Source organism: Centroberyx affinis, unplaced genomic scaffold (assembly GCF_046629955.1).
Source record: "Centroberyx affinis isolate AG114_WGS23_722 - 3 ecotype Tasmania unplaced genomic scaffold, CSIRO-AGI_Caff_v1 ptg003375l_1, whole genome shotgun sequence".
Classification (NCBI taxonomy): Eukaryota; Metazoa; Chordata; class Actinopteri; order Beryciformes; family Berycidae; genus Centroberyx; species Centroberyx affinis.
The window spans coordinates 70947-97631 of record NW_027281364.1 but is presented as its reverse complement, the minus strand read 5'-3'; the positions used below and the strand labels follow the sequence as shown (position 1 = coordinate 97631).

At 40.5% G+C, this 26685-nt stretch overlaps 1 protein-coding gene across 2 annotated transcripts; it reads right to left on the bottom strand.

Moving 5' to 3' along the window:
• Positions 1-26408, bottom strand: phf2 (PHD finger protein 2). 2 transcript variants are annotated; one of them, XM_071538930.1, is made up of 22 exons: positions 26294-26408; positions 17324-17409; positions 16693-16807; positions 15959-16119; positions 14790-14931; positions 14385-14571; positions 13785-13947; positions 12898-12985; positions 12421-12527; positions 10763-10854; positions 10584-10673; positions 9907-10263; positions 9434-9550; positions 7947-8062; positions 7539-7717; positions 7329-7396; positions 6380-6546; positions 5054-5388; positions 4045-4140; positions 3832-3941; positions 3425-3740; positions 1-2586 (listed from the first exon to the last, which is right to left on the bottom strand). In XM_071538930.1, the coding sequence occupies exons 1-22, from the start codon at positions 26389-26391 to the stop codon at positions 2498-2500; spliced, it is 3279 nt and encodes a 1092-aa protein (XP_071395031.1). In that variant the 5' UTR covers positions 26392-26408; the 3' UTR covers positions 1-2497. The 2 variants fall into 2 exon arrangements, with proteins under 2 accessions (XP_071395031.1, XP_071395032.1); XM_071538931.1 differs by having other exon boundaries at positions 3470-3737.
• Between the last annotated feature and the right edge of the window lie 277 nt (positions 26409-26685).

Sequence of the window (26685 nt, the reverse complement as noted above, 5' to 3'; positions counted from 1 at the left end):
GACAATCATATCATCATTCAACAACAATATGCTTGTTCCTCTGGATTTGCCATTTCTTGATGTCTTAAAAAAGTGAGTCATCACCTCAAACAGAATTGTCTAAATACAGAAAAATATAGATTCAGGTCAAAAAGGATTGTAAATACCTACTAGTACTGTAAATAACAGTAAGGGAAGACGGCTACAACAGGTATCATTCACTGTCCTGGCACAGTGGATGTATTTAATAGGTTGGACATACAAAAATAAACCACAACAAAGCAACACACATATTGTACAAATAAAAACCTGAAAATGTCCCACTGACAAAGTTTGATCGGAGCGCATCTCATTTCCAAGAAGTGGACGCATGATTTACATCTGTGACTAAAACACTGCTATAGAGTATAGCACATTAAACTGTGTTAAGAATGTACATACGTTCTGACCAAAATAAAATGGCATGATGGAGGCTTTTGACGTAGCTGCTTAATAGTAATATTAACAATAATAATAATAATAATTATATGTAACATCTTAAATGTTGACCATGATATCATGACAACATTGACATGAGTGAGGACAGGATGAATATAAAATTGTTTACTAACACAGACTTCTAGTGTGTAAAAACTTAGTGATGCCCCCCACACACACACACAAAAATAAAAAATAAAAATAAAATAAAAATAAAAAAATAAAACAAAAATTGGAGTTTGCTAAGGGTAATTTCACAAGTTGATGAAATATTCAAAAACAAAACTCTTAAGAATTGTACAAGTATAAAAAGCTACAAACATTAATAAATTACATCACTGACACATAAACACTTCACAAGGTGCTAGTAAAATAATTCTGAAACCCTTCAGGATACTAGAACTTGAACAAGAGGCTGGTCATAGAAACTTTGTTTAAATGTTTTTGTTTTTTTTTTGTCCTTTTTATATAATTTTCCTCAAAGCTTCGTCTCTTGTTCAAACAGAATCACAATACAGTTAGCTTTGTGTATGTAAGGCCATATGACGATAAATGTATTATTTCTTCAGTTGTTTTCCAGGCAACACCTTAAGTCTAACAACAACAAAAAAAATGGTTAAAAATGAAACTCTGCTATCTTAAAAAAAAAACAAAAAAACAAAAAATAAAAACAAAAAAAGTTTGAAAGTTCAAAAGTTAGGACTATATATTCATATATATATATTTGTTCATAATTAGCAAAAACTGGTAAAAATGTAGAATTAAGCCTTAAGGGAAAAAGGATACAAAAAGTAGTAATTTAAAAGGCTATGTACAAGCTACATTCTATATACTGTACTGTGTGAAGCGATAAAAATGCAGAGATCAGTCTATAGGTTGTTGGTGCTGCCTGTGAAAGCAAAAGAAGAGAGAAAGTATCCCCATGTAACCGCAGACCTGACATGGATGAGGCTTATCATTAGCTAGTAGGTCCCGCTTTAGTGTTACAGCTTCAGAAATCCTATGCTCTTCATGTCAAAACTAGACCAGAACTCAAACGTTACTGCGGATCGGTCGATAACTGCCTGTAAATGCTTATACTGAATCCCATCTGGTTAAATAACATTCAGGTAAAACGAAGTCAAATGCGTCCCGTGGACTGATACATTTGTTTATATGTGGTTACACTGGATTAGACGAAGACTGCATCAAATGTTAAAAACTGCGAGAGAAAAAAACAACAAAAAAAAACACACACGTCAACGCTGCGCCCGCTTGCTATTCTCATAACACATTACTCATGAACTCACTTTGTGCTTTACAGTTGTCATAAGTCCCGCTTGTGGCGTTCCGTTCCTATCTATGACTCCCACACATATAAATAAATACCATCGCTGATAGTGCTTTGCAAAACAAAAGTGTAACAAAAAAAGGAAAAAAAACGAGAGATAAATGCTTGAATAAACTTCAATCAAAGCCGTGGTCTATGATATATATACGGAGAGTGCTGGCTCAGAACGGAATACAAAATCCTGCTAATTTTCTCCATCCCGACTCTGACTCATCGATCATCGGTGTGGCAATGATAAGCTGCATCCATATAGTAGGAATTATCTGTAAAATCCCCGAACCCCGACCCAAGCGCACATGCAACTGAATACATGCAAGGGATACTTTCAGAGAAATCTTGGAATGACTGCAATGTACTTCTACTTCATGTTTTAGCAACCCCTGATAAACTGACAGCTGTAGTAAAATGAGACATGTTCTCTTAAAAAATATTTATAGTAGGTTCTGTACACTTTAATATCTGAAAGTTATAAAGTATAAGTAGAGGCAAAAACCTATTTGAGTGATGTTCTTCTTAGAAATTGAAAAATGCATGATTTGCTTCTTCTCCCATCTTGTTTCAGTTTTTTTTTTTTTTTTGTGTTTTGTTTTTTGTTGTTTTTTTTTTTGTTTTTTTTTTTCCCGTCGTTGGCTTTAATCAGTGAAGAGGGGGGTGAGGTTGGGGATAGGACCCAGCTCATGAAATCCCAGTCCTACAACAGTCTACTGCATGCTACAGAAGGAGCTTTCCGTTTCGATGGATCTTTAAAATCTTTCCGAGTCTCTGTTTGGCCGTTGCCATGCCTTTCTTTAGCCGCTTCGCTGTGAAAAGAACGAGAGAAGACAGGAGATGAGACGGGTTGTTATTGCAGCCGCTGGCATGAAAACCTCGTAACTCGGCTTATTTCATTAAAGGGGCAATACGTAGGATTTTTACTGGCCCGTTCCGGCCTTCAAAACTAAAGACTTTGTGTAAGAGACAAGTTCTATCAATGTTGAAATTCCTACTGGTCGATAAATTTCATACATTACGTAATGCCCCTTTAAATAGAGTGTTTCAAGTCTGATATGGAAAAGCTTTGTGCAGCATTATGTTAACATAGTCTTCTATGTTCTTGCCTTGCAAAATGGATACTGCTGACTAACACTGTCTAAGGTGGATGCATGCAAGAAGATTTTAACTACACTGAATTTGGCCGTTCCACACACATTTAAGAGGTGAGGCTGAAAATCCGACATCATCACATTATCAGAGGCTTTCAATGGCACAACCTTGAAATATGTAACGTAGTGTGCATCCATCCCTAGCGGTGGCCCGTTATTCAGCAAAACCTTTCAATTCATACGGCCAAAGGAGAAGGAAGGAAGATGCTGTAGATGTTACTCCAGCCTATAGAAACCCATGGAGGGGTGGGGAACTCATCTCGCACATGACTACAATTGCCTAAAATTACAATGTGCGAAACGGGCGCACCTCCAAAACGAAATTGTTTTTTTTTTTACTAATTTAAAAGGCCCGTCTGGATCTCACGCCGCTTACCAAGATCTTAAACTCAACGCTAAATAAAAAAAAAGCCTCTGGCAGCAAAAAAAGATATGGGTCCGAATGTGGGACGTTCTCATTGACTCTCAGTGAAAATCGAGAGTAGTCGGAACTCACCTTTGGCCTCCGCTGACCCCCCACGGTCCCCTTTCGCCGCGTTGCTGTTGTTGGTGCTAGTGGTGTTGGTGCTGTTGTTGGGCGAAGACGTGGACGGCCGCCTCTGGGTGAGGAACACCCCCGGCGCCATGGGCTGCGGCCCCCCCGGCGACTTGCCCGTTCCAGTGTTGTACTCGTGGTCGGTCAGGCTGCCGTCCTGGGAGTCCAGATTGTGCTCCGGCGAGCTACTGTCCTGAGAGATTTTCGGGGGCTCCTCGATCACTATTGCCTTCTTTTTGGTGCTTTTCTTCTTCTTCTTGGTTTTCTGCTGCTCCTCCTGTCACAACGACACACACGAGACATTTATAATTTTCACGTTTCAGTGTGTCCCGATTATCGCGTCGGTGGCGCCCGGCTAGTCGACGTACCTGATGGGACAGCTTGGCTGCGGCGGCGGCCAGGCCCGTCTCTATGGAGGCCACCCGGGCCCCGTCTCTGGCGGGCCGTTCCTGCCGGGGAACCGAGGGTCCTACGCGGGCTGAGACGAGACGCGTGCGAGGATTTAGAAGATGCAGAGCACACGAGTACACGACTAAACCGTACAACGTATGGATACATTCGTCACGGGACGTCCCGCTTACCTGTCGGGCTGTATGGAGTGTCATCGGAGCTTTTCCTCTTTTTCGATCTGGATTTGAAAACCGGATTATCCTCTTCAGACTCCAGCGAAGGGTAAACTAAAAAAACGACAGATCATTTATTGAGCAAAAATGAATATGTGACGCACAACCCCCCCCCCACAATCACGCATTCATCACTTTCCCAAATAATATGTTCACTATAAGATGCCATTGATGCATTCGGTGCACTTTTTTTTTCTGGTTCCCTGCATCTAAAATGGTGGAAGTTTCCAGTGACAGCATGCAGGACAGCTGTGAGACAGCTGCTGACTGCCCACTCTCTCCGCCTGCTCGCACCAGGCCCCGCTGAACACAATCACTCAAATGTGGGCATTTTAATTTCTGATAATTGGACGATCAAGATAAAAAATGGTCTGTTTACAAAAGAAGAAACGAGTCTGTGAGAAAACGCTCACCCTAGCATGAGGATTTCAGAGTGAGAACGATCGTGCTACGGCCGACTAATTAGAAACTCAAACAAGCACGTAAAACAACAATTCCGAACCGGAGTTAATGGTTTATTAACAAGCTGGGAGGGTCACAACAGTTGTTTTTGGACAGGGTTCACAAAAAAAAAGAAAAGCCGCGAGGAGAAGAAATCGCAAAGTTGGAGCGACACGAAAGGGGCGGCTTTGGAAAGAACGTACGAAAAAAAAAATAAACACGAACCCTGTCATCTACTGCTAATGACAACTTCCTGGCCCGAATTTTAGAAGCTGGATCCGCCAGAGGTCGATCTGTTTTTTTTTTTTTTTTTTTTAACGGGACACCTGCTAGCGGCGGGGGGGGGGGGCGTGGCAAGATAATCGTTTTCTCATTCGTCCGCTGCAGAAACACCTTTCCGTGACCCCCCCCCCCCCCCCCCCCCCCCCCCCCCCCCCCCCCCCCGACCCCCAGCTGAGCTCCACTTTCGCTCCGTCTATCATTCTGAAATTCAAAGAACATAAAAAGACGAGAGGAAGCGGCTCACCGTAATCGGAGTCCTTGAAGCAGGCGTCCATGTGGTCCTGGTCGTCGTCGTAGTCCATGCTGTCGATGCTGCTGCTCTTCCGGGGCTTCTTCGGGAGGCGCTTCGTGGGCCGCTTGCCGTTGTTGCCTCCTCCTCCTCCTCCTCCTCCTCCTCCTCCTCCTCCGCCTCCGGCCTTCTTGCCCGCCTGCGCGCCGTGCGAGTTGTTCTTCGCCTGGCTATTGTTCTTGGACTGGCTGTTGCTCCAGGGCTGCTGCAGGCTGTCTGAAGACGACAGGTTGGCCATGGACAGCATGCCCTGAATGGCCTCCTGTGTGCTGGGGGATGCAGGTGGCTGACTGTAAGTACGTCAATAAGAAATAACACAACACATAGCCATTACACAGCAGTCAACACGGAGATGAAGAGTGACTGAGAGAAGTGTTCGAACAGGCCTTTACGTCGGTGTGAATGTGATCGGTTGCCTTATTAAACGTTATTATGTCCTCTGCCACCTGCAAAATATTAAACCTAGTGTGCAATCTGTAAGAGCGGGCAAAAACACTGTCAAATATAACTATCCTCCATGGACCTGTGGTTGCTTTAAGAAGCAGCTACAAAAATAAATTCAGACCGTGAAGATTACCACCTATTAAGCCATTAACCGGTGAGCTATAACAATGAATGACTATTAAACGTGGTTATAATTAACCGTGGTCTTTTCATTCCCCGCAGTCACCGAGTCATGTTCCCCCTTTTTCAAAGCGGGGAAATAATTTGAGAAATCAACATATTTTAGCCGATGTTTTCTTTCTTTCTCTCATTGCTCATTTGTAGCTTTCAGTGTGGTGGAAGTAGACCATCAAGGGGCTGAACAAAACAGCAAACAGCACGAGGCAAAGGAAGAGCCTGGAGCCAGGCTACGTTTGACAAATTAACGGTGGATGAAACAAACACTAGCTTAACACGTAAACTGCTGACAGGATCTGTGTAAATTGTTGCTTCAATCACGAGTTGATTTTTTTCAGCTCAGGGGGTATCGCAGGCAAGTTATAAAATTCAGCTTTTACATCCAATTATATCAGTCATTGGGCAGGCCATTTGTTTAGTGAGTGGCTGGCTCCATTAAGGGGAGTAAGACTTAAAATTCATTTAGTAAATGAAAAAAGCATGGCAGCTAACGGTCCACTGGGAGCAATTTAGCGCATAATGCAGTCCATGTACTGTATAGCGCTCTGTGATACTGTACTCCTAGTGTGTTTAGCTGTTTTAAGTTCCCCTGACATGGAGGAAATGGAGTGAAGGAGTGGTTTGTATGGGAAACAATGACGTCAAGACAGAGCACACTACCTGTTGGCGCTGTAGTCGATCCCGCCCACTTGCTTGCTCGCTTGCAACAGGTCAAGGATCCCGGCGGCGCTGCCACCCTTCTTCTTGACCTTGGAGTTGCGAACTTTGACCTCTGGTTTGGCCTCGGTGTCTATGTGTAGAGACTCTTCGTCTGAGGAGTCGACGGTCTGTTTTCGGAAGTGAGTGGGCAGCGCGTAAATAGACATAGCAAGCACAAAAAGCACCGCGATCCAAATCCACATTTGTTCGTGTGAGGTATGCGCTCCGTTTTCTTGATTTCTCCGGATTTGAGCTATTTTCGCTTCGCTCCCATTCATTTTTTATTTCTAATTACCGCTTTCCTGCTGTTTTGTGTTTCGTGTTCCCGTTCACATCCCCGAAGTGCATTAGCCAAATGTTATCAAGACTGCAGCTCGGTTGAGAGTCTGAGCCTGACCTCGCTGAAGGCAGCCATGAAAACAGTCGATCAGGGTTATTATATGGCTTCCAATGATCTCTCAGTTAGTAAACATAAGAGCATCTGGCATAAGTCTGTTTCTTCCTCTTACTTCATTCACACCACAGCTATTTCCCTAATCAGCGTGTGGTGGTCCACGGCTCAGGGAGCTTCTCCTTTTGATTCACCCTGAATGTATTTTTTTTTAAATCCCAGCATTATGGGAGCATTGCCGCATGCTCTGGCACATGCGAACCCTATTGGTACATGATTGGCTTTTAAATACATTCAGATGAAAAGTATTAGACCTCATGAAGGAATATCGCTGGCTGTTTTGGTCCAACGTTTCATCAACAATCAATCACTCAGCCGCCTTTTCATGTGCAATACACAGCGTAGTGTAATCAGAACAAATTGCTCAAATATTAGCTACTTAGTAGGGGAGCGACAGCATTTGATCAGCGGTTGTCAAGGTGATTATTCGGAGCTGAAGTCATGTTTATAGATGCGTACCTTGGTCATCGAGGGTTGGAGCTTTGGTTTTTTGGCTGGCTGAATGGGTTCTCTGATGTTTGACAAAACTGGACAAAAATAGAATAATCACAAATTATTTATCTGTATTTGTTCCTTGGCTGGAAGTTTAAAAAAAACAAAAAACAGAACTACTGCAAGAAATGAGTCCTTATCATATGACACATGGTGGGGAAAAAAAAAACTACTCACAGGACAGGTCTCTCTTCACGGCATTCTTTTTCCTCCTAATGGGGAATTCATCTATCTTCAGCTCGCCCTCGTCCGAGACGTACTCGTACTCGTCTCTCACTGGCTTGGCTTTGTCCTCTTTTAGGTTTTGTAATGATCCGAAAACACTCGAGTTGGTCTGAGGTTTCAGCGTCTTGGAGCTGAGGGGGAAAAAACCACAGGACAATGAGGGAGTGGTACGAGACTCATCCGAGAAGCCCGCGCCCCGAAAAAGTCCTTGAATTAGGTTCTAATGGATACGGGGGGGCCGATAGCCGCATAGCTCTATAATCACCGTAATACGCCACATGAGAAGGTTAACACGCTCTCTTCTGCAAAAAGACCTTTCGTGAAACGTTTATACGGCGATCACGGCCATTCCATACGTACCCGAGCATTTTCTTGTGAGACATGGTAAAGCTGAACTTGTCTTTATTGCCTGACAGCGGTGTTCTGTCAAATTTGCATTCCTCCTCCATTTTCAGCAGGGAGTCTGGTTTACTATTCTGTAAAATGAAGGAAGGGAATCATTTATTGTAAGTAAAAGTAAATTAGATCACCATATGACATTACGAATCCTGGAAGGGATGCAAAATAAGTAATAATAAATAATACTAAGAGGATTGTGTAATTAGCTGAAATGCAAGCACACAAATTTTCAAATCGTCCCCACTTAACACACTAAGTTGTATTAATTTTGTATTGATTTAAAGGCATGCGATGATGAGGTGTACCCTGAAACTGAAACCGCTGAAATAAAAAAATAAAGAAAATGTTTCATTAGTATTTTTTCATCAACACTCCATTATCAGCAGGGAATCTGGTTTACTATTTTGTAAAATAGTAGAAGAAAAGCATAATCCATTTAAGTAAAAACAACATTTTTACAGTAAATCACCATGATGTTAAGAGAACTAAAACAAATCCTTACTAAGCGGAATGCAAAATGGCTCTCATGAAATGATTGTGTTATTAATCCCTAACCTTAACCCCAAAAAAAGACACATTTTCAAATATTCACCACTTAACACATTAAGTTGTAATAATTTTGTATTAATTTACAGGCATGTGATGATGAGGTGTAACCTGAAACTGAAATTGCCAAAATGAAAAAAAACATATTGTCTCACGCAGTATTTTTTTCATCAACACTAACATACAGGCCTAATTGCTCTGCACACTGTACAAAGAGGAACTGTGAACCTTTACATGAATCAACTGTGATCAGAAGTGAAAATGTGGTCTCCAGTGACCTTGGTAAACATCTAACAGGGTATCCACTCCATCTGCAAATGTTTGGCCTGATGTGAAGGAGCACTTGGATCGAGATCCTTGGAGGGACTACAAACATTCCAGAGCAGTTTGGCATTGAATTTTCCATGAAACTGAAGTCCTCTAATGTCTTCCGTTCAACAGAATTACATTTTTGCTCCAAAAAAGCTTTCCATGTTGTTCAGAAATAATGATACAACAAACTTTCTTTTTTTTTTTTTTAAGATGAGGGCATATGTAAATACTTAGATGGAATGCAGTGGATATGGACGTAGCGTAATTCCATTAGGTAAACTCTGGGAGGGCGAATGTTTCTGGAGCAGCTCTGATGAGCTGCAGGCCTAAAATGTGCGACTTACGCCGCATCATTATTTTCGCTGATTGCTTTGAAGTGAAGTGTGCAAATCACTTTTGGATGATCCGGCATTTCTCTGTTCAGCTTCTCAGCTTGTAACCTTTGCAACTACTTGAACCTTCTTTCAAAAGGACATCAAGCTTTAGTTTATTTTAACTTTTAAAGGATTGTTGTACTATTTACTTTGGCCTCACAACCAACCGTTGGTTTGAAATCCACGATAAAACCTTCTCAGCTGAGCAGATCTTACCTTATACTTCCATTTTGCTTCAGTCTTGTTTTTATTCTGCTCTCTCATTTCAAACTTCTCCACGTTGTTCTGCTTTGATATTTCTTTCTCTGACATACTGAGGACATTCTTAACAGCCTGAAAAATGTAAAGTAAGTAAGAAACAATATTACCAAGAATAAATCCATGATGTTAAGAGTAACTATGGGGCTCTTTTACCATTCTGCATCCCCAGTTAAACTAGACCAACTCCTTGCTGGGAGGGATGCAAAATGGCTTTTACAGAATGATTGCTGTTGGAATCATGAGATTAAGTGAAATTCAAAGGATACAAATGTTAAACATTTAACATAAGTTGCACTGATTTTAATTTAAAAAGGCATGCAAGTCAAGTGTTACATGAAAGTGAAATTGCTGAAATAAAATAAGTGTAAAACTGTATTTCCTCCTACAGCAACATTACAATTTCGACGGCATAACAAGATTCCACTCACCTTCCCCTTCTTCGGCTGGTCCATCTTACTCAAGATGTCCTTCGCATGGGACTCCAGAGCTGCGAAGCTGGAGGGTTTAGGGGGCGGCGTAGTCTCCTTCGCTTTCTTCCCTTTCTTCTTTCCTCCTTCCTTGACCTTCGGCACCTTCGGGGGCTTGGGGGCCTTGGGCATCTTCGGGGGTTTGGGAGGCTTGGGTGGCTTCGGGGGCTTGGAGGCTTTCTTTCTGGTTGCTTTCTCTCTGCTGGGTGAGGGGACGTGGGCCGGGGAAACGGGCTCTTCGGGCTCCGAGTGGGTGGATGGAGGCTCCTCGACCGGCACCTTGATGCTGGGCTCGCTCTTGATGGCTTTTGTGGCGTTCTAGAAAATAAAGCAGCTTATGATGAGACCATTGTAACCATTAAAGCTGCACCAGGCAAAATTGTAATGTAAAAAAACACTTAGCAGCTTATATCACAAATAGAGGCTCTAACATTTCATAGATACGCACAATTGAAAATCTGGTGTTGGGTATGGTTACTGGCAGGAAATCTTTTGAGAAATTGCCTAGTGCAGCTTTAAGACTGGTTAACATAATTCCCTAAAGGCAAATGGTAGCTAAAATGTACGGTGACACTGTACTGAATATGTTTGGATGATGCTGATGATGATGATGATATGTCAAAAGGAGAGAGAAACACCTCTGAAATTCTGATCTCTTTGGCAAGATCCTTGATGAGCTGTGTGGGCTTCATATTCTCTGGAAGCTCGTCCTCGTGTTCAAGCAGGGCCTGTTAGGAAGAAGACAGACCAGTTAGCACTTGTCATAATGTTCTAGCTGGGCCAGCAGCACCAGATATAAACCCTGATATGACCATACCTGTTTTTTAGTCCAAGCTCTGAATGCGCCATTAATGATTTTGGCACCATGTACCAGGTAGAGGGCTGGCTGCTTATTTCCTTTATGTAAACCTGCAGCAACAGAGATGCAAATGTGATCAGTGAATGAATCCTGACTTTTAATGAGATGTGTTCATACTGTGAGAAGTAAAGAGTAAAGACCATTAACTTGAAAAAAAACAAACCTAAAATTATTTTTTACCCTACTGCAGAATTCACATTGTACATGGATTGTGGACAGTGCAGCCTACATTTCTACAACTGAACAAGCCTCTCACGAAGATAAAAATAAATGAGCTGACTGTGGTGTTATCAAGAGACACAACCTGGTGTTTATGAACAGGGCACAGAAGACCAAGTGGTTAGAGAGACTGTCCCGTCAGCAAAAGGTACCAGACTTGACCCTCATAACAGCCAATGTGTTCCTCAGCAGCCAAGTGACCTGTTGAAATATTCTTGAGGCAATAAATGCCTCGCTCACTAATTGTAAGCCACTCTGGATAAGCATCAGCTAAATCCCTAACATGTAAAATGTAACACTTTATGTACAGTATATGGCAGGACCCATGGTGATTTCCAAGAACTACGGTTTCCTTTTCCATATCAGAATTGCTAGCGGTACAATGAAATGAAGCTTATTTGGATGTAAAACAAACATACAATTCTAAAAAATCAAGCTGATTTATTGTCATTGAAGCAGCTCCAGACTGTATTTCTTGATGATTGCACAACTTTTGCTTAACTCTTTTCTTTCTAACGTTGGCAAAGACTCACCAATCTAGACTGAACTATTACAACCATAGGACTGAATTATAATAGTTATAATGTGGATTTCCCCTTCAATTACAGTTTAATGACAAAAACAATTGCCATAATATTTAAGTAGTCCTATCAACTCAATCGTTCAAGCCAAAGGCCTTTCAGGGTGTTTGAGTGCACCGAATGCCTCTGTGTAAGGCTTGCCTCAATACTGATTACAGTGGGCTGGATACACAACCACAACAGGAAATAATTAATTGCATCAAGGCAAAGTAGGAGCAGCAATGCGAAATTCAAGGGTGAATTGTCCAGCTCAGAAGGAGTACTTCCACTGCACTGAAAAAGCTGACCTTGAAGTTGAGAAGAATAATGGTATATTAAGGCCTTCTGGGGTAGAAGCAGTGTGCACCGCACACAACAGCAATCTGGCCATAACACACACGCATACACAGAAAATGGTGGAAACATAAACAATTGCCCCAAGCCAGCTGAGGAGAGTTTAAACACTGGCTTGTAATGGAGCAAGTGATTCTACCTCAGCCAAGCCTTTTGAAGCTAATCATCTGTGAACTCGCCGATTCACCGATTTAATGACTGAAATAATATTAGAGCATCCAGCTCCTCATCTGTGCAGCAGACATACACCCATAGAGCAAATGTGGAAGAGCAGGGAGCCGTGCTGCAGCTCTAACAGGCAGATCTGACAGTGTTTGCATTTTCTCCTGCCTTCATGCATTCTTTTGGAGAAACGGCAAGCTAAATGAGGATATATGTTTACATTAAAATACCGCACATTAATATGAAAGTCAAACACATAAATATCCCATATGTATATATTGTGGATTCATCACATGAAAGTATTATTAAATGAGTGTTCACCTTTGAATCGCTCGAGGAGATGCCGTCCCACATACCAGCACGCCGTCTCAAAGTTGGGGAAGGGTGTGAGTGTTTTGACCTTTAGCCGCTTCTCTACTTCATACGCTCTGAGGAGAGTAAACCAAGCAGAGTTAGCTACACACTGTCATGCATTACAAACAGGGTTACTGCAGCAAACTATGCAATTTCCAAGATATTTCCGAATGACGAGAATTCATAAACAGATTTGCGGAATTCGGAGCTAAAAACAAGTCCTGAACAAGGACCGACTGTAAACTATAAGCTTTGCCAAGGCTGAATACGCAATGCCTTCAAATCGCGCTAAATCCCCCCCAAATTAGGACATGAATATCTCCAGGTCACAGGCATGGCGTATCACACCAATTACCAATCAGACCAATTACCAAACACGACTACAAAGAGGTAGCCGGACGTCAAAAAGGACGAACGTGTGCACAGTGTAACAGGTGTCCTAACCTCATCTGCATCTCCACACTCAGGTTGTGGACGAAGTGTCCGGAGAACGCCAAACAGTCGACCGGGGTCAGTATTGCATTGATCCAACCTTAGAAGACAATCACACGTCAGCCAAAGCAGATGGTATAATTACAGTGATGGATTAAAGGAAAAATCCACCCATGGATACACTGTGATATTCCATCAATCTGTCATGTTCAGTGCATTCCAGGAGTTATTTTGTGATGAAGTCTTGTAATTGTCATTTTTCGGTGAACCCAATTTCCCTCAACCTGCCTCGTCTACTTCTACTTCAGTTAGTGACTTCCTACATTTCCCAGAATGCCTTTCAACAACCGCCAGAAGGTGCCTGAACTGGGCCTATGGGCATATATGCAAATATAGCTAGGTTGCCAACTAATTTGTGAACACTGGGGTGTGTCAAAACAAAACAAGTCTTGTGGCTGCATTGCATTCTGGTCTATCGAGGCTACTGTCAGTGGAGAAATTTGTCTCCCTCCTCTTCTACGATGGATTTCTCCTTGTATGATTGTTGAATGTGAAAGAAGAAAGATTGAAAGAAGACTGCTGAAACATTTTCTACTATTAAACTCCATTATAGCTGCACTGGAAATATCTCAATGTAACGTCATCTACATTTGGCCAGTTATCCTCAGGAATGAGAAAAATACACCATCCATCAACAGAATGGAAGTACATTACCAATAGCTTTTTTTTTATAATTGTTTAAATGTTTTAGCATGGATTTTTCCTTTCATCAAATATGCAAGTACCCTGCACCTCTATAACATGCTAACTGTAATTTACACACACACTCTCTCGCACACAAAGCAGTAGATCATTAAATGCTCTGCTATCCGGTTCAGCTGCATGTGTGCCGTTCTGACCTGATGGGATGAACAGAGTCTGGCCTTGCTTCAGCGTGCATTTGTAACACTTGTCCACCTGGTCGGCGAAGAACATTTCGCTGTGATTCGACGAAGACCTCCAGCGCTCGTACAGAGACAGGTTGGCAGAGGTGGGCTTGATCAGGAAGAAGATCTTCTCTCCCTGCCGAGACAAAAAGCAATCCGATTTTTTTTTTTTTTTTTTTTCGTCGTCGTATGAGAGACAGCTGCAGATCGTTTGAAATTTGACCGTTTCCATGCCAGAAAGTTCCAAGTAGTTCCACGTTTCCCTCAGATTTTTATTCCTGGGGCAGGGCGGAGAAGCCTCTGAAACACCGGTTAGACTTGGGAGATATTAAAACTCTCCAATGACACCCAGGATGATAATAACGTATTTATGCATACTTGTGTGGAATCCGGTCAAAATGTTACATTAAAGTCACGTCAGGTTAAGGGCAATTGTGTAATAAAAATGTAATGAAATAAACTGCATCATATCCATCACATCAGAGGTGGACAACACTGGCTGGCTTATATCCAGTTTTTAATAAAAGGCCCATATTGGTCGAACATATCAGTCTAACCCCAGTGGTGACAGACCTTGAGCACATGGTACCAGACGGAGGCGCCGCCGCACTCAATGTGGAAGTCTGTGTAGCTGTCCTTCACACAGATCAGACAGTATTTGGTGACTTTGGGCTTTCCGAGCAGAGCGTCGTCAGGCCAGTAGTTTTCTACCCAGGACAGTCGCCGCACTATCTGGGGACTCTCCACTATGCTGTTCATCCTGTCACAGGGAACACAAGAAGACATTAGTCCAATGAGTTTTCCAGAAGTCAAATGTAATTTTAAAAACGGTATGTTCAATTGTTGTGTGCATTCCTAGTTAAAAAAAAAAACAGTGCAGCTGATATTGCACACAGACATTTGGTTGTATCTTGACTTTTCAAAACAGTCGGGCTCATATGGTAAAAATAATTTCATCATCAGACAAGGGCTGTCTACCTTGTGTCTGAGAATTCCAGGTTGATGACGTTTAACACTTTCTTTCTGTTTGTGCTGTAGTAATAGTCGACAAACTCCTTGAGCTTCATCTTGCTGTCAGTCTGTTTGGTAACATCGACGACGTCCACGCCGACATCAGGACCTGGGATAAAAAAAAAAAACAAAGGTGTTAAATGGTAGCTCATGAAGAGAAATAAATAAAAAAGATGAAAAATAAAAAATAAAATTCTTGTTGCATGAAATTGTGTTTGACAAAATATGTCTGTTGCAGTATACAGTTTGATTTGTTGCTTTCTCTGAGCGCCAGTCAAAACACAAAAACAAAACAGAACAGTGGCGCCCTCTATTGAAAGGCATATATTACATTCCTTTTTCATTCTTTGAAGTGGAATAGTGACATTACTTGTCACCAACTAAAACAAATACATTACATATAATGTGAATTGATTGATTCATAGTGTTGGTAAATAAGAAACATTTCTACATTTTTAGGTTTGCTTTTACTTGAACAATGGTTACATATTGTCTTTACCTTTGTTTTAATTATTCTGTGGATTTGTACTTCAGTACTGTATTCTGTTTTCTTATTTTATGTGTTGTTAATGTTTTTATTACTCATGTTCTTATTTGTCACTTGTAAAGCATTGTGTAACTCAGTTTTGATAAGGACTTTATAAATAAATATATTACATTATTATTCGTAGTAGTAGTAATAGTAGTAGTAGTAGTAGTAATGGCAGTACTAGTAGTAGTAGCGGTAGTAGTAGTAGTAGCAGTAGCAGCAGTAGTGTTAGTGGTAGTAGTAGTAGCAGTAGTAGTAGTAGTAGTAGCAGTAGTAGTAGTAGTAGTAGCACTGGCAGTAGTAGTATTAGTGGCAGTAGTAGTAGTAGTAGTGGTGGTAGTGGTAATAGTAGTAGTAGTAGTAGTAGTAGCACTAGCAGTAGTAGTATTAGTGGCAGTAGTAGTAGTAATAGTGGTAGTAGCAGCAGTAGTAGTAGTAGTAATAGTTGTAGTAGTAGTAGTAGTAGTAGCACTAGCAGTAGTAGTATTAGTGGCAGTAGTAGTAGTAGTAGTAGCAGCACTAGCAGTAGTAGTATTAGTGGCAGTAGTAGTAGTAGTAGTAGTAATAGCACTAGCAGTAGTACTGTTATAAACATTAAAACACATACCAACATAGTTCTCCACATCACTGATGTAGAAGGTGGGAGCTGGCATGGAAATGCCCAGGCCGTCTTTCTTCAGAACCTGGATGGGTTCGTTGAAGCCGTTCTCCTCCAGGTACTCCAAGGTCAGCTGACTGCCGCTCAGCTTCACCACCACATCTTCAGCACTGCAGCCCAGACACAACCGCAGCAGCACGTTAAAAACACTTCATCTAGAGCAACACGTGACGTGCGTGTTCATGCATTTTAACTGGCTTTTTATGACGTGAAGAAATGACATATATCCTATTACTCTGCCAGCAAAATGTAAAAAGACCCGACCTGACAGGGGATTTTGAAATGCTATTAGAGAGTGCCCCCTTGTGGGATTTTTAATGTAGTGTGGAATAATGTTTCTCAAAGTAATATTTCTTCAGAGGGTTCTAGGGGGTCCCCATCAAAATGTGGAATAATTTAATTTCACTAAAATTGAATGACTAGAAGTGTGTACTATTATAATTTTACAGTAGGGTTCACTCTCACCACTTTTATCCCACATACAGTGTAGACAGTTATATTATTCAATGATAAATCAACAACAAATCTCTCATATGGGGATTCCCTGGGACTAAATCTTATGAAATGGGGGTATACAGCCTTAATGTGTGACATGAAATGGTTTGAGGACCTCCTGTGGTAGAGGAATCACATTTATGGGCCTCTTGGTTGAGTTGTACAAAAAGATTAAAATTGGGCTTTACCTTGGAAATGTCCTACTGCGGAGCTCCTTTATGAAAACCTGACTGCCGTTCTGAACAGCTTTGATATCTGTGCTTTGTCCCGTGTCATGCTTGCTCCAATTCTTTTTCTTTTTCACTGAAGACCAAAAGAGAGTTAAAAGAAAATGAGTATGCAAACATGTATCAAAATCAGATTACAGTCATATCCCACAATGCGAGAAATGTCCATCTTAACAAGTCATTTAATGATCTATTCAGTCTTAAAATATTGTTTTTTCCTTAAAATAAGTGAGATACCTTCACCTCTTTCCAGTGCACTTTTGAGAATTTTCTAGAATCACGTCGCAGTATGTTGAAATAAGGCAGATCACTCCACTAGTTTCAAGATAATGTCACTTAACCCAAGAGAATTCTTCAAACAAGTTGATTTGCATTGGCAACAAGTGAAATTATCTCACCTCCATGACAGACTTCTTTTTTCTCCACTTATTTTAAGTAAACTATCTTTTTAAAACCCAATACTGGATTGAAAGTACATACATGGAACATGCATGTACAGTGCCCGGGCACCCACGTACACACACACACACATACACACGCTCACACACACACACATACACACACCATCCACTGAGCAAGGGCTGCTACTTACATGTGGATTTGCCGTGGGTCTTCTCGCAGTTTGGACAATGATAAATATCAATGTCTGGAGCGTCATCTTCATCCACCCCAACACAGCTGAAAAAAAAAAGAGTCAAAAATGAGATTGAGAAACAGTGACATAAACATACATGAATAAGTCTTTGTGATAACTTATCGGCAATAGCAACAACTCTAAGGGTTTCTCATTCTGAAACACAGAGTAGAAGGACAACAGGACCTCACATACAGTGCAAAGGCACAGGACAGTGGAGGACAGCGCAACAGACATCAGACTATAAATATCACTACACACTGTATATATGCATTCACTGTCTGTGTGCATTCAATATTTTAGCAGTGTGGTATACGGTGTGGTTGCTGCTGTAGAGTGAAGTGTTAATGTAGTGAGTCTGGTGGTGCATTAGTCTGGCGTACCATGAGGTAATTATACTGAGTAGAATGAAGAGCGTAGAATAGGTTATGAGCATTATACAACATAGATATAATTTGTGAGGTGTTTAAGTGGCAATATGGTGCAAAGCCTGCAGTGGCATAAGGTGGTGCAGAAACTGAAAGTTAATGCAGGAAAACAAAACAAAGGGCATCATGAAAAGCAACGTTTTTTTTCTAAAACAATGCATTTGCTTTGTTAAAACGATGACAGTCGGAGCCCAACCCTCCACTCTATTCCAAATAGCAGCTGTCACAGTTGCACAAGCAAATTCCTTCCATTTGGAGCCGCTGCTTTCAAACTCACTGACCTGGGAGTTTCCCAGGATGTTTTCTTTTTTTTTTTTTTCCTTTTTTTTTTTTTTTGGAACTCCAGTTTTACTACATGGCCTACTCGCTTTCACTAAAGTCAAATTCAAGAGTGGGTGGTGTCTGGAAATAGTGGAAATGCCTGTTCATAGTCATAACATCTTTTACTTGGTGGGCCTGGAGGAGAACTAATAAACAAGTTTATTCCTAAAAATGAAATCATCATGAGGTTCTCTGAACACACACCCATTGACAGTTTTGATGCTTTCTGTTGCATGTATCAACAAAGAATCTCTGAGAATTAGGAACGCCATAAGAAGGAATGATCGGCTCATTTGTTGCTCAACAGCATAGCCTTTCAGTTCAGAAGTGTTTGAGTGAGATGATCAGTGTTCTACTGGTATTCTAATAATAGACCACGACCTCTGACCTTCCTGTGGAGGGGGGGGGGGGGGTAGCACATTGTATTTGCTTGTTTTACTCCTTTATTATGTAACGCAGTTATTACTTCATATCTGTCACTATTATGTCACTATTGTTATGGTTTGTGTTATCTCAGTTTTTAGGTTTGTAAAGCACTTGGTAACACTGTTTTTAAAAGTGCAAGGTAAATAAAGCTCATTATTATTATAAGGGTTATCGCACTTCTGGCATCATTCAGACTAAAGCAAGCAAAAAATAAAGCTACAGAGTCATGAACGCTACAAATAACTATTCTATGAATGCTATTTGGGAGACTAAAGCACCGGTGGGAATCAAACACCCAACCCTGTCAGTGTTGGTGCCTTGCCAGGTCCATCATAGAACTACACTTAAGTATAGAGTATTGTTTTAATAAATGTTTGGCACACCCAATTACAATGAGATATCTTCTGCTCATTAATTATTCATGGTTGGGCTATATTACACAGCAGCTCTGACCATAAAATACTGTAACAACAAACTGGACAAAAGTCTTAAGTGATGGAAAAGTTGGGAACACAGTGACAACACTGGGAATGGAAGAGAGCAAAGTCAGTTGATTTGATACTGATGAACATTTTGAGAGATCACCCCACAACAGGGTGAGAACCCCAAAAGAAGAACATTAACATCCTGCAGTGTTATTAGAAATGGCATGCTACCTTATGCTATCAGTAAAAAAAATAATTTTCTTTTCAGGCACTTAAGTCAGAAGCTCTAAATCAGTGGCAATCAAAGTTCAGGCTGGACACTACTGCACTTGCAGATCTCAAAAGACTCTGGTGTTAGTAAGTTATATTTAATGCATACAACTGTACTTTCATTCACTGTACAAGCTGAACAAAAAAAGAAAGAGACTTGCAATCAGATAGATAGATAGATAGATAGGTATTTCCTGGAAAACGGCATGTTTAGTGGTTACTTCATTGCATACCAGTAGTCATACATAAAAATTGCAACCAATAACACCATCAGAGATTTTTCAACAGTGTGTTTTGATCATGTGAGAATTCTGTTTTGTTCTGTTCTGTTCACCTCTATAGATGAATAACAACACACACTGAAAGGTTAGAAGCAATAGCGAGCAATTTTAAGAGTGAGGAAATGAACGGCCCCCTAAACAGTCATACTGACCAAAAAATGCATCGATGTGAAAAACAGTCAATCAACTGCCCTCCAGCCTGCTGACAGTTTCCCAAAGTGACACCTTAGGGTTTGACCGATATGAGTTTTTGAAATCGGGGATACTACTACTACTGCTACTAACAATGATCTCCATGTTTCCTGTCTCTCTACTGTCAACTATCCAATAAAGCAGAACTGCCAAAAAATTTAATAAAAATAATAACTTGAAACCTGATTAAAATGTTGCATTAGAATAATTTTAGGTTATGGATTACTAGTATTGATCAATTATACAACAAATATGTAATAAAACAAACTGCATCATATCAGAGGTGAATGACAGTAACTGGCCGATATCCAATATGAAATAAAAGGCCAATATCAGACCAATATATCAGCAAATTCATATACTGGTCTAACCCCACACCTGAGCATCTAATTTTACCCTGCTGTAGATGAAAGCAATAAGAAAAATAATGTTTACTTATGTTTGATTCATTCCTATGTTTCTGTCTCTGGGTCAAACAAGCAAGGTGCCAAGAAATGTTGCAATAAAATGGGACCAGGTATAAACATTGTCAAACAAATCTTAACTGCATGTCAAGCCAACTCTGTCTGTAAACAGGGAAAACATGCCTTGGGAGAGTAAGGCGAGAGAGCATGATACCATCAACTAACACCCGAGAAGCAAAAACAAACAGTATTGAGAGGCTTGTATTACACAAAGGCTCTAATAGCACACTTATGACTCTGGCACAAGGCACAGAAACAAGGGCTCCTGTAGAGCCTTTGCATTTGCATCAGAAATTTGCCTGGCGCCATCTTGGAGGTCCATTGGAGAATTGACTGTTTGCTAATAATGGCTACATATAACTGGGCTAGTAAAAGCGAGAAATCTGAAAAAGACCCAGGTCATGGGTGTGAATCCATATAGTCAAGGTCTAGCTGAAAAGTGAAATGGTCTGATAAGATATAATTAAGTAAACTGTCTTCATCTCAAGTGTCTCTACTCCAAAACACTCTGACTTGTAGCTTGAGAAGAGAGCTCAGTTAGCCTAAAACAGGGGACTGTCCATTGTTCCGACGGCCCATTATTCCGAAACCCCAATAGTCCGAAAAATGTCTACCCATTGGACCGAAAGCCCATTTGTCCGACAGCCCGTTATCCCGGAGGTGGTTGGGTTGATGCGTGGGGTCACTGAGGTTAGGGTTAGAGCAAGCTTACGGTCAAGGCTGTCAGAAGCCACGGTTGTGGATGGAGCCAGGCATGGAGTTTTCCGACTATTGGGGTTTCGGAATAATGGGCCGTCGGAACAATGGCATGGCACCCCTAAACAAACGGTTGGTTTTGGCCTTTTTAGCTAGTCAACTAGCCAGCAAGATAACTTAGCAAATCAACTAATGTTAATGTTAATATGTAACTACTAGTCACTACTAGCAACTCGTCACATGATGTTTGCTATTGTACATGCCATTTGTTTTAAGAAGACAGTCAGATAGTTTGCTAACCAGATGGTTAGCAAACTATCTGACTACTATGGTTAGCTAGAAACAAGCTGACATACTCAAATGTCAATCAGATGTATTGGCGAAATGATAAATGTGATAAATTACCCATGTCTATTCAATACTGAGACAGCCGGGTCGTGAGTTTGGGATGCAAATCCACCATTCTCAGCCATTATTGCCAAGACCTGTGGACCTCCAACATGGCTGCCAGAGGGCACGTTAGGCCACCTGAAAGCCCTCCAATAAGGCTTGTTACTTCTAAAGAAGACCAAAGAAAATAACTGTAATAAAGATGAGGGGAGGGAATTCCTATTTTCTGATGTTCACTGACTAGACAGTTTAACTAATAACATACAAAACACCAAATTGTTTATTGATATTAAATGCATGTTGACTAATGACCTCCAGTGGTTCAATAGGAACCATTGTAGATAATTACTGTGCATGCATCCTCACTTTCAGTAACCCAAGAGGAGTCAGTTCAGTAATGCCAAATGTTTCATAGTATTTGCATATTCCTAACATATTCTTAAATGACCTACTGTGGGACAGTCCTTTGTGTATTTGTGTCTATGAACATCTCTTTTCTAAAGCTAAAAAAAAACAGCTAGAACCAGAACTTGACTGTCATTGCAATGTAAAGCCTACAGCAACTCCACTGTCAATCATGCTTTGTGAACTTATTCAAGTCACGTCAAGTCAGACTCAAGTGCTTTTAACAAACAGGTTTGTCAGAAAAGGATTCAAATACATTAAAAAACAAAGTTAAAAAGAGATAATAAATCATGGCATATTAAGAACAAGAGATAGGAAAGGTACATTGCACATTTGTTATTATGCCAGCATGTCAGTTTGTGCAATATATTTATACGGATTACGGCTATTTCTTTATTTATAAACTGTATAGGGGAATATGTGGATATGTAAATGTGCAATATATTTATTTCTTTTCTATGTACTGTATATGGGGGAAGACTTCTTTTCTATTCTTTATTGCTTACTCTGCCAAATGTACAGGGGTGTGGGCACAGTATTCTTTGTGATTTCTGTGTTATATGTTGATAGCAATAGGTTGGCTGACTGTACAGCGGGATGACTGCTATCTATCTATCTATCTATCTATCTATCTATCTATCTATCTATCTATCTATCTATCCATCCATCCATCCATCTATCTATCACCAGGGTTGTCTGCAGAAGTGAATGACAGACTGCAGTGAAGTAGACAAAAGAAAAGGAATGGCTGGTATGATGGGAGCAAAGGTAGGTTGTAGACTGCACTGATGGGTATTGAGTCTGGAATTAAATACTGTCAATGGTACAATAGGTAGTTTTTTTCCAGAGGGAGGGGGTCCTCTAGGAGACGGCTCTATCCCCAGGTGTTTCCTTTTGAATGCATTGAATGGCAGTGATGTATTAAGCTGCAAGACCATGTAATGCCTTGGAAGTTAGAAGTAGGATTTCATAATCAATACTTGCATTTACAGGGAGCTAGTGAAGATAGACTAAGACTTTGGAAGTGGGTTCATGTTTTCTGGTTTGCATAAGCACAGGCTGCTGGGCTTTGAATAAGTTGGATATTTCTAAGTGCGGAGTTGGGAGAGCTGTGGAGTAATGTGTTACAGTAGTTGAATGTGGAAGAAACATGAATGGATTGGTTTTTACCAGGTCAGTAAAGGAGAAGATATGCAAAGATGTTTCTAACAATATACTGTCATATTGGCATCAGGGCATATTGCCTTAATGTGATTGTCAACAGAGCGGTCTGGCTGAAAGATAATACCAAGAATTTTGACAGATTCCTTTAGGTAATGCACAGCTTTTGGCAGCTTGGAACGAGCATGTCAGATTTATCGGCACTGAAAAGAGGAAAGCTGCCATCTTGATGTCTATAATAGACAAGATTATTTAGCTGTGCTATATCACTGGGTTTTAATGCTATGTACAGTTGTTTATCATCTGCATAAGAGTGAAAGATAACAGCATAATTAAAGATGATGTGTAACATGTAGAGTACAAACAAGTGAGGACCTACGACTGAACCCTGAGGGACACCGAAATACACTTGAGAGCAGGCAGAGGGGGTCTAAAAGGCAGGTAGAAGATTTAGATGCCATAACCAGCAGGGAGAATTGCTGTAGTGAAATTAACAGTAAAATGTGAGAGATTCAATGTTTGTCTGAACTTTTACATCCAAACAACATTTATGCTGCTATAGTAGTGTTATCTGCTACCAATCAGAAAGTCTATCCTGATATTGCTGCAGTCACATCTTCTCACTTTTCCAGTTAATTTTCCATTTTCTATACAGTATGACATCACTGATTAGGGGGCAGGACAAACTCTTCTCTCTTGTTTCTGACATAAGTGACAGTTGTGAATACTTTCTAACACAGACCAGGCTGCTCTAGAGCAAGTAACATATTTCAAAACAGAAATTCAGTGGTAAGACCTGAAAGTGAAAGCCTTTTAAAGAAAAATGAGTTTGGAAGGAATTTGCACTGCATGAAAAGTCAGGGGTGCAACTGTGGCAGCAATCCAACAAGCATCTTCCAAAATGATCAAGCTAGGGTCCTAATACCACTATTATCATAAAACATCAAGTCATATTTAACAAAAGCTCAACCGAAGTGGTAGCAACACCTGATATGTAGTAGGTAAATATGTGGTCAGAAAAAGTAACTACTGGTAATTTTTTTTGTTCTAAAAAAAAATACCAGGAAATTAATTTGTATATTGTTGTACTGCTGTACTGTTGTATGAAAATCTCATGTGTAAGTCGCTTTGGATAAAAGCGTCTGCCAAATGTGAAATTGTAATTGTAATTGTATATTATGTGGAAACCTGCAAGGTAAGTATGGTAACAAGTTGTATTACCAAGTGGTATTAACATTAAAGGTGCATTGTATTCAGTAAATGTGAAGATAAAGATAGGGGACTTAATATAATGCACCTTTAATGTTAATACCAGTAAGTACCTGATAATACAACTTGTTACCACATACTCAATGGGTAGGTTTCCACATAATACACATATTAAATCCTTGGAATCTTTATAGTAAGTGACAAAATAATTACCAGCAATTACGTCCTCTTACCACATGATTATCTACTACATACCAGGTATTTATTGTACTGTCAAATAAAGTGGTACCCTTTGCCACCTCCAAGGCAGACATACAGTATCTGCAGCTCACTGTGTTTCACTCTCACAACAGAACATCCAAACCCACATTGTTTGGACAGGACTTTGGCTGGGGTATACTAAAATCTGCGAAGCACGTGATATGCTAATTGTAGGCTAAAGAGATTTTTTTTTTCATTATATCGACATCAATTTCTATATGATACATAATCATAAACATGTAACACACCTGGAGAGGCAGAGGAACATATATCATTTGTTACATTTTCTAAAAGAAAAAAAAAATCACAGGTCACAAGTCACTACAGGAATATAGTGATACCATAGGAGATAAAAAAAATAAAAAATAACATAAAGTACAATAAAGTAACTACAAACTCACTATTGAGTACCAAAGACACAGTTATATAGCAATATACTGGGAATATTATAGTGATATTCATTTTAACATAGGCAATTACGAGGTTCTTATTCATCATAGGCCTTATTTTGACAACAGATTCATCCATTCTGGACCAAATCTCTTTTATAATCGTATTTTGTAGTAAAAAAAAAAAAAAAAAAAAAAGGTCTCATATGGTTTTGAGATTTGTAATTTGATTTAAATAACCCCATCCATCCCTCTGGATGGCCTGCTACTGGGAGCCTGAATGATTGGATTTGTTATAAGCAGGGATGTAGTGGAGGGTAAATCCACTTAAACTCGGTTTAGCCACCTTTTGGTTTGCAAAATAGAGTTTACCCACATTTTTAGGCTGATATTAATCTTTATGACATAAATTCATGGTGTATAACACAGTAAGTAGCATCAAACTGATGTAAGCTATGTAAAGATAGGTCTTTTAAAGGTTATAAATATATGCTTTTCTGAAAATATTACTGGTTTTTGTTTACATTGGTGGTTGTGATGGTTTATGATGATCACTAACTGGAGGTCATGGCTTACCCTGCTTTTTATTCACCAGTACATCACTGGATATAGGGTGCTAAGGTTACAACCCAGCCAGGGGAGCATCAAAGGGTTAATGTTCAGGCGCGTAAATACTGTTCAATGCTCTGAAGGGCTTGTTCACTAAACGATACAATATTACCAAATGATATTTTATCAGTCAGACATCCACAGTGCTGCCGAAATGCGTGAATCATGCCATGGATGGGTGCAGGGATAGACTTGTGTAACAACAACAACAAGAAGAGGGAAATATAACATGATAACAGGGATTTGACCGAGATCATTACAGCCTTATGTACGGCGGGGGGAAAAGTGATGAGCGGCGGTAGATGATACGTCCACATTTAATCACAGCGGGACAAAAACAGCAATGATAGTTTAGATTAAGAGCTAGCCAGCTCACTGAATGCTAATAAATGTATTCTTTTTCTCCCCCAAAGCTAAGGATATCCAATACGGGCTATTGTCAGCCATAGCTGCTGGCAGGAAAGCTATACAGGCTGAGCTCAGACTCGGGTCGTGATTTTCAACCGTACTCTGTCAAAACACCCGGTAAAGCTATGGAAACGGCTAAAATATGACAACATATACCCATAATATACACGAAATACAGTCTATAAAGAAGCTAGGAAGAAGGAAATGGAGACAAATGAGCGGCGAGTCTACCGAGGCTTCCCCCGCTGCTGCCGTCCGTTCATTACAATGGTAATGGTTTAGTTTGGGGGCTATGCGGGGGTGTTAAATACTCATTAAGTGCAAGTAATAGTCGAAGCCCACACCGAAATCACTCTATTAACCGCTGTATTTTTTATAAGGAGAATCTGTTTTGTGTTATTCGCTAAAAAATGTCACAACCCCAGTCGGCTATATTTAACTCCGCCTTCTTCTTCTCCAAGCGGCCTCTCTTCAGATGTAGACGAGCGACTGAGAGCCACAAAGCTGTCAAACGCATTAAGACCTCGCCATTTTTGTTTTTATTTACAAATGCAAAGCACCACAAAAATATCATAGCTAATATCACGCCTTACCTGCCGTGGAACCAGTCCTTGCAAGCATCGCACTCGATCATAAACTGGGTCACGTCGTAAGGTAATCTGCAGATGCAATATACTGGTACAGTCGCCATGTTCAATTCACAACTACGTCGGGATAGACTGGGGGGGCTGCAGGAACAACGTCCTGCAAACAATATGATCCAATATGATCTTCCCCAAAAAAAAACCCAGGGGCAGTCCCGCTGGACACATGAACCTAAATGCACATCTCCATCGCACGAGCCGTGTTTGCATTCAAACGAGCTGGTGGAAATGATGGAGGCTCGTCGTAGCAGGCTTTCCTGAAATGCATTATTATTATTATTACTATGTGCATGCCCCCTGGTGACTGTACAGCAGCGAGGCGGTCATATTGAAAACCCGAG